Below are 17,074 nucleotides of genomic sequence, written 5' to 3'. Positions count from 1 at the left end.
GCTTCACTTTCAGGATAAAATGGTGATGTCACGACCCAACTCCCAGAGCTGTGCGGGCTGTGGCTGCTGGAGAGGATGATGACAAAGGGACACTGAGGGACACAGGGCACTCCTGCCATCCTCCTCTCCAGCAGCCACAGCCCGCACAGCTCTAGGAGTCTGGTCGTGACATCACCATGTTATCTAGGAAGTGAAGCCTTGATGCAATAGTAAGTGCAAGGAAAAAAAGCTCTTTATAAGCATTTCCTATAATAAGTTTGTATTGGTCAATTGTATAACTTTTGGGGGGCAATACAACGCTTTAATAAAAATTTTTACCAGACTTCTCCTTTAAGTCTAGTGTTAATACGCTGATGTAACAACCCTGTCCGGGCACCAGATGGCAGAACTTTTCATCTCTCATAGTGGTTGTGCAGTGTCCCAGAACAGCCCTTCTCATGCTCGCACTTGTATTATAACCAGTTCTGTCCTGGAAAGCTATGGTCCACTGCAAACTGTGTGTATTGTGTTACCCTTCTCAGTATTCAGGTCTGCTATTCCATTCATTTATTGTATGTATATTCAGGTATCAGTGCCTAATAGGATTATGTCGCCCCCCAGTGTTCAAGTATGGTACTTCTCATGTATATTTCTCTGTATATGCCTAATGGTGTGATGATGCAATGGCTGGATGTCACGTGACTGTGCCCTGCTTCCATGGTAACTCCAATGGTCATTGAGCTTTGGCTGGGGTTACCATGTAACTTCCTGTTCTACCTCAGTCTATCTCCTGCCCTAGAGGGGATAGGGTGTGTTGCTCTGCTGTTCCTGTGCAGTCTAGTCTTGTCCTCCACCTTCAGGAGACAAGTTCTGTGTCTATCTCCTGCCCCATAGGGAATAGGTTGTGTGTTTGTCCTCTCTCCCTGCTAAGAGAGAGGCCTGCGTTTTGCTCTGCTGCTCCAGTCCACTGGCTGTGTTCCTGTCTCAAGTCTCAAGATTCTCATCTGGGTGTCGATTCTTCAGTCATTCTTCAGTTCCTCTCATCATCATCTTCTCTAATCATCAACAGCAAGTATTTTATTCAAGTCTCATTCCACCCAGCATCTCATCTTCAGTTTCACTACTACTCCCATCATTCAGCACGCTACTCTCACAGCCTATTGCAGCATCACCCATTACTCTGCTTTATTCAAGATTGCCTTATTCCTTCCTTACTGCATCCGGAGAGACTGTTGCTACTAGTTACCACCGTTACAATAAATATACAACTACCATTGTTTCTGAACCTTGGCATTGGTGTGATAATTGGTGCCCTGACTAAGGACAATGAAGAATCGCATGCCCAGTATTCCCGTATGGTCAGGAGCCCGGTGTCCAGCTGTATCACCCTCGTGCCTACACCGTGGCCACATTATCCTACAGCTGCCCCGGTTCCTGCCTGTTAGCACCATCTATACTGCGGAGTGGCCCCTAGGGGCCAGTGCATCGCAGTTGCCTTACCTAGGTCCTAACTGTGGCTCCAGGCACTCGGATAACCCCAGGACTTACAGTAAAAATATATATTGAGGGTAGCTTCACATGTAATGGATTTGCAGCGGATTTCACGCTGGCAGTTTGCAAATCCTGCTACTGTGATTTTCAATGGGGTTACATACCTGCAGCGGATTTTCGGGGTATGTAACATTGGTCCCTTTAACCCCCCGCTGCCCACAGCATACATCACCTGCTCAGCGCCGCGGCTGCATGTGAGGCTCCCGGCTCCCATTGGTTCCGCTCAACCAATCAGTGACTGCGGCGAGCCTCACATGCAGCCACTGCGCCGAGCCAGTAATATATGCTGTGAAGGGTTAAAGGGGCTGGCGTTACATACTCGCAGCTGAATGAAAATTCCACTGCGGGTATGTAACCCCATTGAAAATCACAGTATCAGGATTCGCAGTGTGAAATCCGCTGCAGATCCTTTACATGTGAAGCAACCCTGAAAGATTTTTTTTTTTCTGCTAATCAAATGCTGTCCTCATCTCTTTCTAATCACCAATTGTCTCTTGTAAGGTGTTTAATGATTTCCCTGCCCAACAACACTCAACAACACATGAATTAGATACATCAATAGCTGCTCAGAATAAAATATGAAAACCCATATCCAGACCCTGTGCTAGGTAGTGGTTTCCACTAAATCAGAAACTAGATAGTATAGAATTTCCTTAATAAAGAGAGAAGCAGCCGCAGCTAACCAGCCATGTATGCAAGAATACATGGACTTAAAGCCATGCCACAAATCGCTTAGTTTGGAAATTATTATCTTATGGTGAGTAGCATAGTGTTTGTTGTGCCCTCAAATGTCATCATTTCAGATCTACTAAGGGTTAGTATTAATTTGGCAACATTTTTCTGGAATGTGTTAAAGAGGACCTGTCACCCAGGATGACTGCGCCGAGCCCGCCCGATCCCCCGGTGGAGCCCTGGATACTTACCCTTTCCTGCAAGTCCCGCTCCTGGACCCAGTCCAGGGACGGAGATATTGCCACCCGAAGGTGAGCGTGCGCTGTATGCTAAGTACCTGAGATGAGTCCGATGCTCACAGAGAATGACTGGAGCAGTCGGACCGGGTCCAGGAGTGGGACTTGCAGGAAAGGGTAAGTATACGCGGCTCCAATGGGGGTCGGGTGGGCTCGGCGCTGTTATCCCAGGTGACAGGACAGGTCCCAGGACAAGTGGACGTAACCAGCATCTCATGCTCAGACCTTCCACCAGAGACTCTAGGATAGTGGTGGCACTAGACAGGAGGCAAGTGCCCCTGCCATTCCCTGCTGATATATTATATGCCTTCTTATAATGTTCTAGAGACATCCTAATGACAGGATTGTGACTTGTTTAACTGAAATGACAGTCTTCTATCTTTAGCTTGATGGACCAGCTTCCAGAAGCAAACTTCATTCTCCTGCAGCACTTGTTTGCTGTACTGAATCACATAGAAAAGAACTCCGAGGAGAATCAAATGACTGCGTCCAACCTTGCTGTCTGCATAGCTCCAAATATGTTATGGCTGCCTTCAGTCAGTGATCCCGAAGAGGAAAGCAAGTCAACGAAAAAGGTAAATGCAGAAGGCTTTGGCTCCAAATGTTTTATGGTGGATCCTGGGTGTGGGCTGTTTAGTTGTGTCTGTTGTCCTGAGAGGATGAAAAGGGGTGTGGGGGCTTCACTTGTTTATGGCTTTAAATGTCAGAATGATATGTTTGGTTATCTAGGATATGCAAATCAGCACTCACAGCATCTGGAGCCCCTATTACACAGGGTGACTGAGAGGAGCAAACAAGCGCTGTCAGCATTCGTTTGCTCCTCGTTCCCCACTCGTTGCCGCAGCTATTGCATACAGCAGCAGCAAGCAAGTGAACACAGGGGAGGCTGCAGGGAGGTGCGGAGGGGGGCTGCCCATACAGGATCGTCCGGGCAGCCCATAGCATATAGCAGCGGTCTGCTGCTGCGGCTCCTCTTCCACGAAGCTACGGCAGCAGATCGTTGCTATATTACTCATTTGTCTTTCAACATGTTGAAAGACAAACGACTGCAACGATCAGCTGACATCGTTCATGTCGGCTGATCGTTGCCTTCTATTACACAAGACGAATATCGGCCATAACGGCCGATATTGGCCAATAATCGTTTAGTGTAATAGGGCCTTTAGGAAAAGGTACCTTGAAAGGGTGGTGTGAGAGTTTCTTTGCATATTCGTCCCAAGAATTCTTAGTAAGGTATGAATGGCTTTTAAGTCTCCATACATCTTTATGACACTCTCCTTAATGGGAATCTGTCAGCTCCTGGGCCCTACATGAGGTTCTGACAGTGTGCTGTAGCTGGCAGTCCCCTAGTGAGCATGTTGCCTTTTTTGGAAATTTTTTGTGCAGCGGATTATGTACAATCTTAGGACTCCTACTGTAATGAAGAGTCAAAGAGGAGTTGTTCATGTCGCACTCTGGCATGCCTCACTACTCCTTTCTCCTCTCCCTTCTTCATGAATAATCAATGCTGCCCGGCCTCCTGTTCGCTCAGCTGTCAGATTGCAGATCAGTCCTCTGTTGGCCGTTTATGTCTGTAAGAAACACTCAGGTATATTTGAATCTCTTCTTACTAATGTGTTGGAGCTGTGGTCTAGGGGTAACTCACCTGTCTAGAGACCAGCCAGCAGTTCATTCTCTGGTTTGAATGCTCTGATGGAAGTTAAATAGAGGTCTTTTTTCTCATTATTGTATCATTTTTAAAGGGGTAGTGCGGCGGTAAACAATTATTCACAGAATAACACACATTACAAAGTTATACAACTTTGTAATGTATGTTATGTCTGTGAATGGCCCCCTTCCCCGTGTCCCACCACCCCCACCCGTGTACCCGGAAGTGTGGTGCGCTATACATACCTGTCACATGCCGACTCGTCTCCGATCTTCGTCTTCGCCCGAATCCCTCCGTCTGTCCTGAGTGCCGGCCGTCCTCTGCCGCGTCATCGGCTGCTCAGCCGCAATTGGCTGAGCATAACTGTGCTCAGTCAATCGCGGCTGAGCATCTGATGACGCTGAAGAGGGCGGCCGGGACTCGCTGACTGAAGATCAGAGACGAGTCGGCACGTGACAGGTATGTATAGCGCACCACACTTCCGGGTACACGGGTGGGGGTGGTGGGACACGGGGAAGGGGGCCATTCACAGACATTACATACATTACAAAGTTGTATAACTTTGTAATGTGTGTTATTCTGTGAATAATTTTTTACCGCCTCACTACCCCTTTAAGGCTATGCTCACACACCGCATTGTTTCTCATTATTTTGGTCAGTATTTTGCAACCAAAACCAGGAGTGGATTGAGAATGCAGAAAGGCTATGTTCTCACACTGTTGAAATTGAGCGGATAGCTGTCATTTAATAGCAAATATCGGACTTTGTTTTAAAATAACAGTAATTATTTGTCATTAAATGACGGCCATCCACTTAATTTCAATGTGAACATAGCCTTTCTGTGTTTTCAATCCAATTCTGCCTACAGAGGACTGATCTGCAATCAGAGACACTGCAATCAGAGACACGGGCTGACAGCCCGAAACGTTTCTTCTAGAAAAATCCATGCGCAGTGATGGAACATGGAGAGTAAAAACTTGGTTACTTGATAAAAGTCACAAATGAGCGTAATGAATCATCTGCTTACTATGCTTATCTTTCTGTATGTTTCATGGTGTATTTTCTGCAGCATCAAATCCGGATGTAAATAAAAGTACAATAAAAAGAAAATCTTGTTTTTCATAGAGAAACCACTGGTACTAGCCACATTCCCAATAGGGGTCACTGTGTCATTACAGATGCTGCGCAAGAATGGCTGTATCAGCCAGATAAGACGAGGGTGGGAAACTTTGTGTTCTCTACTTTTTGCCTAATACCTGACCATTTAATACCTGAGACATTGCTCAAAGGTGGCCATCTGCCAGCAACCCCAGCTTCACACGGAGTCTCCGGCACATTTACTAGTTCTTTCCGTCACTGAGGGAAATATTTCTAAAATTAGGATGTTTGGAATGCAAAAGATAGCAAATATACATAACAACTGCAGCGTGATCCCTGCCCTGTAATACAGTGTGAATATAGAATAAACACACAAAGTGAAGCTGATAAGAGACACAGTACTCTGGTTTTGTAAGTTTCCCTTTTCCATATTAAAGGGGTAGTTAAAAAAAAAAAATATTTTTTCAAATCAACAGATTTGTAATTTACGTCCATTGAAAAAAATCTCAAGTCTTCCAATACTTATCAGCTGCTGCAGGAGGTGGTGTATTTTTTCCGGTCTGACACAGTGCTCTCTGCTGCCACCTCTGCCACCTCTGTGTCAGGAACTGTCCAGAGCAGCCGCAAATCCCCATAGAAAATCTCTCATGCTTTTCAGACTGGAAAGAATACACCACTTCCCGCAGCTAATAAGTACCGGAAGAGTTGAGTTTTTTGAAAGAAGTAAATTACATATCTCTGGCACTTTCTGGCACCAGTTGATTTGAAAGATTTTTTTTTAAGTGGGAGGGAGCACGACTACCCCTTTAATATGGAAAAGAGAAATTTACAAAACCAGAGTACTGTGTCTCTTATCAGCAGTCCAGCCCCGCTTTGTGTGCTTATTCTACATTCACACTGTATTACAGGGCAGGGATCACGCTGCAGTTGTTATGTATATTTGCTATCTTGCATTCCAAACATCCTAATTTTAGAAATATTTCCCTCAGTGATGGAAAGAAATAGTAAATGTGCTGGAGACTCGGTGTGAAGCTGGGGTTGCTGGCAGATGGCCACCTTTGAACAGTACACTGTATATTTGGTCTGTCTGCACACTTTGTTCCTTTTTTTTAAAGATTTCCTTAATATTTAAATATTTAAACTCATTAAGAATAACTTTTGTTAATATCCTGCCAATGCAAAAATAGGGTGTATATGTGGAAGAAAGCATTATTCTCCCATGTGGGCTAGAAGTCTGGCTAAAATTACACTCAAGCTGTTTGGTGTAAAAAAAAAAATAAAGAAATCTAATTAGTAAAATCTCACTAAAGATGAGCGAATATGCAGCGAGCCGGGGTAATGGGAAGAGAGTGAGGGGAATGAGGAGTGGATGATGGTGATGGTAGTCTCTCCTGGTAGCGTGGCGCTGAGCTCCTCTGTGAGGGGATGCACTGAGGGCTGCAGGGGGAGAGTGTGCTATACCTGCAGGATGGCTGGAACTTGTCACGGTCACAGGTGGGCACGAGGGCTTCTGCAGGTACAGGGGGACTCTCTGGCGATTCCCTGGTATCACTCTCTCTTCTGTGGCTGCTGCAGCGGTTTCTGTAGGGGGGCTGCACCCGTGTGTAAGGTGGTCGGTGGTGTGGACCTGTAGTTCCCCCGGGGCCAACCCCAAAATACTGCTGCCCGGTAATATGGCCCTTGATGGTGGTGTGGTGCAGGTGGACCAGACAACAGGGAGACAAGGAGGGAGGCAGTGTAACAACTCCTTTACTGTTAGTCTTGCAGATGTTTTACAGTCCTTTGGTACACAGCGAAGACTACTGGCGGCTTTGACTGGGTTACTGTACTTGTGAGAGCCTGGTGGTGGTAGAGGGACGACCTGCCTTAGGTCCTGGTCTGCCAGTACGTGTGGGACGCTGGTGAGCACCGTGATCCTGTGGACTTCTCCCCAATGGTGCTTGAGTCTGCTTTTCCCTCCCTGTCTGCTAGGGAGCTTCCTGCTTAGGTTACTGGGCCGGGCCTTAGGCCACAACTTTCGGGTCCCAGAGGTATCCAGGGGTCCTAGTCAATCCTACCCCCCGAATGTCAGGAAGATGGGTGCCGAGGCCTAGGTTAACTCGGCTCCCTCTTACAGCCAAGTCTCTCCACTGGGTGTCTGTCTTTAGGATTCCCACTGACTGTATACGTGCTGCCCCTTTCCTGAGGAGCACCTGACAAACTGTCTCTCAAGGTCTCTCTTTCTCTCACCTCCAGCTGTTTGTTCTCTTGCTGCTCTGTGTAAGATCTTTCTCCTTGTTCCCATCAGCAGCTTCTCTCTCTGTGGTGATCTCCTGAGGTGATGTTATCCCCTCTACAGCTGGTGACTTGTCTCACTAGTCTCTTGTCTCAGCTAAGCTCTGCAACAGCCAGCCTTATATAGGGGGCCTATCTGCATAACCCCACCCCCTTCTAGCAACTTCCTAAGCTTACCACACTACCTAGAGCAGTTCCCACTAGGGACAGTAGATGTCGCTGTTGTGTAGTGTGCAGTGTAAGCATGTAACCCATCTCTGCCTGCCAGTTACAGGGTACAGAGAAATACACAGAATAGTTGCACATAAAACATGTTAACTCCTAAAATATATAATAACACTTGTTGACAGGTGCCATCCTCAGCCCAGCGACAGGAACCATGCTCTGGTATACTACAAATATACAGTAATAATGAAGCAAATCACTTTGTTAGTTCAGTATTTGACTTATAAGCTTGCTGCCTTTTAACTCTGTGACACTCCACTCCGGGTTCCGGGAAAAGCTGGAAAAATGGGAGAAGTTTCCCAGGACTGGATCCAACTTCTCCAGGCCCCTGTGGGGAGTGTACCAGAGAGTTAAAGGGCAGGCAGCTAATAAGCCGACTGCCGAGCGATTTGCTTTGTTATTACTGTATCTTCGCTCATCTCTAAACCTCATCAACATCCTCCCTCTTTGAGAAGACCACCTCCTTATTTCATGTGACAGATTTTTAGTCGACCATACATTAAGAAAAAAGGGTAGCCTGGCTCTATAGAAGACTACTTTTGAACACAATTTTTGGCGGTCTTATACATGTATTCTAGCTGACTTGCCTAATCTGGTTTCTTCATGCAGGTGGCTCTTCTGGTACAGTTTTTGATAGAAAATTATGAGCTCATTTTCGGACAAGATGCTGCATCTCTCTTCAGCAAACACAGAAAGCAAGAATTAGGAAGTGCAGACGATTTGTCAGGTAAATTGTTAGAAGTACTTTCATTATTTAAAAGAAATGCTAGAAAAATATTGTATATTGTAGTGTGAATGTGTTCCCAGTAGTTCACCTGTGCATCAAAGACCAGGGTCTCCTCTTAGACTTGCCCACACTAGTTCCTTAGTCCCAAGCTCTTTAATGAGTCGTCGTATAATATAACTTTATGGAGATCAGAGCTCCAGTTTTATAGCTCCTAATATCCGGTTACTATTCTAACAAAGTGTCTCCAGTTATAAATGAAATGTAATATGTGTTAGGTCTTACTAATTGAAGGCTCTGTGCCATATCAGTTATTGGGGACCTGTGGCTGTTCTCAGTTATAATCCCTGCCGTACCTCGTGCAGCATGCTGGAAATAACTTGCAAACATGTGGCTGTCCCAAATTTTTGACAGCTTATAAAGGCATTACTACTACAGTCCTAATAAAAAATAGGGCAAAGTGCTTTTTTACTACCAAGCTTTAACACATATCCATATGTATTTGTAGCTGTAGACTTCTTCTCAATGATTGAATTCTGGTTACATGCATTTGTGACTAATAGGGGCTTCAGAGCTTCTTTGGAAGCAACCCCTTTAGGATTTAATTTTAAGTCCACAAGCCTATGAAAATGAATTTCTTTAAAGGGGTTACTCTTGTCTCCAGTTCAGGAGTGGTTTGCAATAAAGCTCCATTCACTTCAGTGGAACAAAGTTGCAAAACCCTACCCAATCTGGAGACAGATTCCACTGTCTCTGGAAAAAAAAGTAGTCATGTTTTACGAACGCTGGATAACCCCTTTAACATATCAGTAAGGACCCCTTTTTTTTCATACAGAGCTCCAAATTCCCTAACATGGCAGCCAGTGATCATGACTAGAAGAAGGATGGGAGCTTATTATACACTGTGCGGACTGTTACCTATTGTACCCATTGTTACCCAAAATACCATTTAGCACCTAACCTCACTCTAATGAGGGCTGCAGGTACCCAGTATGTTCTAAAAGCATACCTGTGGTTTTAAAAGAATTTTAAAAACCTGCATGGTTTTTTACAACACAGGGGAGCGTGGGGCGCAATTTAGATTTACTGTATCTGCAAGGTGCATTGGTAGCATAGAAGATCATAGCCATTTGCTAATGATGATGAGTGGGGCAGAGGAATATATTCAGGAGGCAGCACTGTGTACATACTGAAAACACAAGTATTTTCCCAAGACCCAGCTACCCAGAACCTTGTAAGCAGTCAGAGATAAGAGGAAAGACATAATTTACCTTTCAGGCACAATGTGGACCCTCTAGAGGAGATAACCAGACTCAAGATGAATACACCATCTCTCAGCCCTTCATAGGACTAGCTAAACCCTTCCCCGACTTCCTGTGTTCTGTCTAGGTCAAGTGTGTCAAACTCAGGCCCCCCCAACTGATGCAAAACTACAATTTCTATTATGCCTGGACAGCCAAAGCTTTAGATTTTGCTGTCCTGGCATGATGGCTCTAACGTTGTCTGTGAGTTTAAACATACAGTCAGTTTACTTTACACTTTTCTTTTTAATTTGACCTGTTTTATAGGCATACACCTTATCCATGGACAAGATTCCTCAGATGAACTTGAATTTGCTTCTTCGGACTTGGAGAAGTCTGACACTAATTTAGTCAAAGATGATGTTATGTTTGATGAGTCTCTGCTCTTAGAGGAGAAAGAGGATTGGGATCTGTTTAGTGAAATTGCAGCCTGTTACCAGAGCAAAACTAAAATGGACATCTTGGAATGCTACAACAATGACTCACTAATCTGTAACGGATCTGGTTCGGCCTGCTTCCTAAGTCCAGCCAGAGACAGATGCTCTTCAGAACCAAGTGTATGTCTCAGTTCTCAGCATCCTGCCCAATACCATGAACCAGTTGCTCGCCAGTCTAGCTGTGATGCCACCATAATCCACAATCATATTGACTACATCAATCAGCTAAAGCAATTGCAGTTGGAAAGTCAGAAATTATTACATGAAGAGCATGGCTCTAACATGAAGAACACCCCATATGCCTTTTGGAAGTCAACTTGGGCAGGAAAAATAATGAAGGAAAGAAATCCACAAAAGATAAATGGTTCCAGCAGGTCAAGCATTTCAAGTCTTTCTTCTACTACCACTTCTCCTTCTGTCTCCTCCTTGAGTTCCTTAGATAGTGCTTTTTCTTATTGCTCAGAATCGTCTGCATTTAGTCCCAGTGATGTCACTTCTCTACCTTTTATGTTTGGGACCTCAGCCAGATTGCACACACTCTCCCCAGAAATCACCAAAAAGAAATTGAGAGAATGGCATATACCCATGAACACTCTCTTTGGTGGCACCTCTTGTGATCTAGACTCTTGGGAAATGCAGTGGGAAATGGATAATACAGTGAAAGAGAGTGATAAAGCCAATAATGAAGTCCCAGTTCATAGTGACATTCGAAGGGTTTGTTTGGACAAAGACCCAAAAGAAAATTTTAATTTCCCAGTAGAAGCCAAAGAAAGTGTAAAAGAATCAAGACTCAATTATTTCAGAGCTGATGCTGGTCCAGAAAATGGTCACTGTGTCCAGAAGGAAACCTCCGTTAAGCACATTGAGATTAGAAGGCAGGAGTCTTCCAATGATGATAGTCTTCAGCGTACAAGAGTGACTTTCTTTATGTCTCCTAATATCATGTCCGTGAAAAGCCTGACTGATCACAATCTAAATACAGATTCAAATAGTTCCGTTTTCCAAAGCACAAAATGCCAAATTCCACAGACTGTGTTCTATGGTCAAAACGCCCCACTTGTACTGCATTCGGTGTCTAGGAAGCAACACCCAGAGGTGGAGAAACCTTGCTGGCAAACACAACTGAAACATGTTCTTAACAGGGGCTCTATACGTGAGACAGTAACCAATAAGACATGTAAAGACCTTGCGGAAGCTGCCATAGAGAGTGAGATCATAACTAAGGAGCAGAATTTCAAAGAACCTCAAACAGAGGAGACCACCAGACACAATGTGCATGCTAAAAGCCACCACCCCAAGAGCATAACCTCCTTCAGCCAGAGCATTCGGGTAATATTACCATCTTCTGTTAAGAATACTGTGAGGGATTATTTCAAGCACACTGATGCTAAGACTTCCAGTACTTCACAAGAGGTGACTGTGGAACGTAATCCGACCCAGACTAAAACGGAGAACTGTGATTTACAGGGGACAGAAGAGCCAAAGGAGACAAAGGAACGCAGCTGTTTGGTCGAGGAATCTTTTGTGTAAATGGTTGACAAAAGCAAATGAATTTATGTTGTGTAAAGTAGAAAATATTACTGCCAAAGAAAATAATGTACAGAGATGAAGATGTGTACAATTCAGCTGTAGAAAGCAATCACTAGAGTGATAGGTTTACTGTACATATTTCATTGTTTAGAGTGTGAACAATGCATTAGGTTTTATTATTAGAAAATAATAAAAAGAGGTATTTCCTTTGTATTCTGAAGATGGTGAGGAAGCAGTGGTAGTGTAGCGCTCTGTTTTATCCCTGACAATCAGGTCAGTGAAGGGAACTACAGCGCATCCCAATTAAAGTGAACTGTTCCTTCCTCACGTGGGAGATCAAGACACTAAATTGTGTCTCCTTTATTCTCAGGATCGGAAGAGATTAGAGATGAGCGAACCAGGTTCGGGTTCAAGTCGATCCGAACCCGAATGATCGGCATTTGATTAGCGGGGGCTGCTGAACTTGGATAAAGCTCTAAGGTTGTCTTGAAAACATGGATACAGCCAATGACTATATCCATGATTTCCACATAGCCTTAGGGCTTTATCCAACTTTAGCAGCCACCGAATGCCGAAAGCTTGGGTTCGGATGGACTCGAGCATGCTCTCTAGAAGAGATCCCATAAGTCAAACCCCCACTGATAATAAAGTGACGACATATCCTAGCAGTATACTTACAAATGCACAAAGAGAGGGCGACCGAGAGATTACGGTCCAGGCCTGTCAATGTGACATTTTAGGGAATGGTCTCTTTCTCGAGTGATATGCCATCACTTCCTGAAATGCAAACACCTCTTGCTTTATTCTATTGTTTAAAAAGGACAATATTAGTATCTTTTCCTACCATTACTGTCACACACAGAAGTCCTCTCACAGGTCACAGGACAATTTTTTAACTGGGCAACATATCAGATTTTACCATGTGCATCAGTGGTTCCCATGCGGCGCTATTTTGTTTAGTAAAATGCCAGACAAACTGTACTGATCCCATTATAGGCAACAATGTCCACTGAGAAACACTGTATGTTTCTGTCATTATACTGTGGATACAGCAAGACCACTTGTTTTCCACTTGTAGCCAAGAAGGACTACAGCAATCCTTAACGCATAGAGTTTATGACTGCTATATGGCTCAGAGATGAACCAGAACCTTCTTACAACTGAGGTCAATATTGTAAAAACTAGTCCTCTTCAGGTACTCGACAAATATTTGGTCAGTGAAGAATGGACAATGTTGCTATTTATGTAGGTAGATTTGGTAAGCAGCTTCTAATCAGTATAATGCCACATGGGTGTAGTGTAGTAGGCGCATAGAGCTGCAGGAATTCAGGTTTTGCTGAGTGGTATCCTGTGTAGCCCCTTATGTTTGTGATAGTCTTGCATCTGATTGAATTTACCAAAATTTCTATTTTCCGTCTAATTTTTATAGTCCCTGAGAGAAAAACCTCTGTATCCCATCATATGAAATCTTTTAAGAAACAATGGTAAATAGGTCCTCCAATTGTGTGGAGCCCAAAGTGACTGCTATAGAATCAGAATCCTGATGACTCTCATCCACATTTACCCTGTCTGTGATGCAACTAGCAATCTGTGACTGTTAGTACAGGAGGAAGGAATAATGATCATAGTGTAAATGGGGAAAAAAAGTAATGTTGATAAAGGTTTGTGCAAGTTAATAAGAAAGAGGTTGCGAAAGAGTAATTTTTATAGAATGTTAAGGCCTTATGCATGTGATGAGAGGAGAGTACACGTAAAGTCGAAAGAAATGAAACACTGTAGAACACTTAAAACGGTTTGTCTGCAATAGAAAAAAAAACATTCATCATGTTTCTAATGGGCTGTCTCCGGAATTGGAGCCCATCATCTGAATAGCTATCAGCTGCAATACCAGACACTGGTAATGGGGAAAAAAGTAGAACGGTTTCCAGAAAAATACCAGGCCCCTTTTAAGAGTTCTGTACTGTGATGCAGGTGTTCCAAAATTATTGATACCTTGCTGGGGCCACTGATGAAAGAAAAACCTTACCCACCCCATTCCCTCAGAGCTCCTATTGTGGCTCCTTCCTGTCTCCCATTACTCTTCTCCATCTGCTTCTAAGATGAGAGGATGTAGCAAGACCTGTCCATTCAGCCATCATTGGCTGCGTCCAGTGATCGGCTGAGCTTGCAGGTCCTGCTCTGACCTCTCATCTCGGAAGCGGGCAGAGAGAAGTGGGAGACCAGAAGGTGCCACTATGGGAGCTTCAGCATAAACTGATGGGAATCGGGGTAGGTACGTTTCAGGCAAGTGATTTGTCATCAAAAAAAGTCCAGTGAAATCATGGGGTAACCAGAATTACTGTGAAATAATTTTAACCACAAATGTCTGGCTTTCAGGCACATGGACATATATACAGATATACATGTGTATGACAAACTTCAGTCCAAAATTTTCTTAAATAAGTAAGTTTACTGGTTGAGTTTAATGTGAGACAACAGTTGAGCCACTGACGGCCCTGCAAACATCATGTATTTAGTTTGTGGCTGAAACCACACCTGACATATAAGTCAATGTAGAGTCAAACTCTGCTGACTTGCATGTCATCCACATCCCGGCCTTGGCTCAGCCACAGTGCGGCCGCTATGTGAGAACCCAACCCTGAGGGAAAACATCAGTTGTGGCCAAAATTTAAAGCAGCTGAAGGGCATTCAGAGGAATGTTCTCCCTGTATGACCTGCAGGCAGTATGTATAACATGGTTGGTTATTACTACTTTATTGTTCTTTTATATTATAAAACTGCAAAAACACCCATCACCTTTCCTATACGCTTATTTCATTTGATCACATTTCACACTGTCCAGTCATAATGGATCAGACTTCCATCAACGTACAATAGATATAGGTTTCTTATGTTGTTCTAAATGTGGAGGATAACATACTGCAGAATTCAAACACCTTCTTGAAGTACCGTATTTGTAGAAGCCTCTAGAAGGATCTAAGACGATACAGGTGTAAATAACCTCCTCACGGATCCAGGTGTGTCTGGGTGTATATAAGGACAGTACTATTTATACTGAAGTTTATGTATATAGCTTTTCTTTTCGGGTTTTATGTGATGTTCACATTCTTTATTCCCCATCACAGTTGTATCTATTTTAATAAAGTGGAATGAATTCGTCACTAAGTCTCTGTATATCATTACTAATATTTATTATATTACCCTAATTATATTCTTAATATAAAGCAGAATATTCCAGATTAGTGAAGGCTAAAGCTACATTGCTTTCAAGAGGTACTCCAGCAAAAAGAAATACTTTTTTACATTATAATATAACTTTATTAAAGAAAATTTGATAGATTGATGAGTCTTTTAGTTATTTTTTTTTTTTATGCCACTGCCCCTCTGCTGCCACCACTGGCTTTGTAAGGAACTGCAGGGCTGCTAAAGCCCTGGTCCCAGCATAGTTACATATGCTGCATGCAGCATTAGCGACTCTGAGCCTCCCTAATATCTAACAGGTCTTAGAAAATATATCACTGGAGGTTTAGTACCCGAATTTAACACTGCATGCAGCACTACTAAAGATATGTACACGCTGCATTGGGAGCAGTTTCTGAACAGCCCTGCAGTTTCTGTTACAGCCAGTGGTGGCAGCAGAGGAGCAATGCCCCACTCACTGCTACCATTTAATATAAATTATATATATTATTTTTTTTCCCCTATAAAATAAAAAATATATATTATAATGTTATATAACTTGATTAAAGAAAAAATATTTTTGCTAGAATACACCTTTAGGTGCCCTCACAGTATTTTGGATTGAAAACGGAGAGAGGCTATGTTCACACGCTGTTGAAATTGAGTGGATGGCCGCCATTTTATGGCAAATAATTGCTGTTATTTAAAGACAATCAACGTTATTTGGCATTAAATTGACTCAAATTTAACAGTGTGTGCACATAGCCTTTCTGTGTTTTCAATCCACTCCTGGTTTTGGTTGCAAAATACTGTGTGGGAAGATAGCCTTAAAGGACAACTCCGGGCAAAATGTATTTTTTAATATGTTATCACATAAGGAAAGTTAGACAGATTTTTTATGTACACTAATTATGGGAAATGCACATAAAGTGCTATTTCCCTCAATTTAGTAGATCAGGCAGACTTCAATTTTTCTAAAAACCAGTGACGTCACAAACCGAACCAGAGCAGGGCTGGGTGTAATTCCTATGAAGCGTCCAGCAGGGGCGCAGTGTATGGAGAAATTACATAGTAAGAACAACTATCACAAGGGCCAGCAGCCCCATCCACGGCACATAGGATGGAGCTGCTGGCACTTGTGGTGCAGCTTCCCCCGTGCCAGCAGCCCCCCGGTGAACACCCCCACCACCTATAGACCCCCAAACTACCCCAATCAGAAGGGCCATCAGCCCCGTCCACGGCTCATAGGACGGGGCTGCTGACACTTGTAGTGCGGCTCCCACGGTGCCCCCCCCCCCTGAACAGCAGACCTCAGACCAGCGGACCCCACCCCCGCAAGGTGCCACCAGCCCCGTCCTAAGCGCCGTGGACGGGGCTGATGGCACTTCTGATAGGGGTAGTTTGGGGGTCTTTAGGTGGTGGGAGTGTTCACTTGGGGGCTGCTGCCACGGGGGCAGCTGCACCACAAGTGCCAGCAGCCTCATCCTATGTGTCGTGGATGGGGCTGCTGGCCCTTGTGATAGTTATTCTTACTATGTAATTACTCCATACACTGCGCCCCTGCTGGACGCTTCATAGGAATTACAAGTCTGCCTGATCTACTAAATTGAGGGAAATAGCACTTTATGTGCATTTCCCATAATTAGTGTATATTAGAAATTTGTCTAACTTTCCATAATTAATAACATATCAAAAAATAATTTTGGCCGGACTTCTCCTTTAAAGTGAATGCAACATCTCGGAAGACCATTTTTTCATTACCCTGTTGGTGCGGTCCATTTTTCAAAATGCTGCCTGGTTCTTGCTCTGTGCCATTTTCTTGTGCACTAGCCCAGCACCCACCAGTGTAATGATATCCCCTCCACTCAGTGACACAGCCAAGCTTGATTATGGTACAGTACATTTACTTTAGACACTGTATTACATTTGTCATGCTTTTACTACTCCACAGATTTAACATACTTGATAGGACTTTTTACTTGTATTTTTAGACATTTTTCCTCTTGTCTGTGGGCATGAAATTCTCATGGAGACTGTCAGGTATTCGTCCTGAGGAAAGACTGGCGTCTGCTGGAGTGCGGGATGTGTATTTACACAACGGGGGCACTTCCAAATACTTGCCATTACTTGGTACTTCTCATGACACAATGTTTTTGGAA

General features: G+C 43.8%; 1 protein-coding gene across 1 annotated transcript in view; it reads left to right on the top strand.

The window, feature by feature from the left end:
- Positions 1 to 12,752, top strand: part of LOC138802716 (rho GTPase-activating protein 20-like) — a 66,978-nt gene extending 54,226 nt beyond the window's left edge. Inside the window, exons 13-15 of the mRNA XM_069986316.1 lie at positions 2,884 to 3,073; positions 8,353 to 8,470; positions 10,036 to 12,752. Of these exons, the coding sequence (XP_069842417.1) occupies positions 2,884 to 3,073; positions 8,353 to 8,470; positions 10,036 to 11,735 (2,008 nt within the window). The 3' untranslated portion in view covers positions 11,736 to 12,752. The remainder of the gene's footprint in view (positions 1 to 2,883; positions 3,074 to 8,352; positions 8,471 to 10,035) is intronic.
- The last annotated feature ends 4,322 nt before the right edge of the window (positions 12,753 to 17,074 follow it).

This window comes from Dendropsophus ebraccatus, chromosome 10, assembly GCF_027789765.1.
Source record: "Dendropsophus ebraccatus isolate aDenEbr1 chromosome 10, aDenEbr1.pat, whole genome shotgun sequence".
Lineage (NCBI taxonomy): Eukaryota > Metazoa > Chordata > Amphibia > Anura > Hylidae > Dendropsophus > Dendropsophus ebraccatus.
The sequence above is the reverse complement of the archived record's forward strand: the minus strand, read 5'-3'. Positions and strand labels throughout refer to the sequence as shown.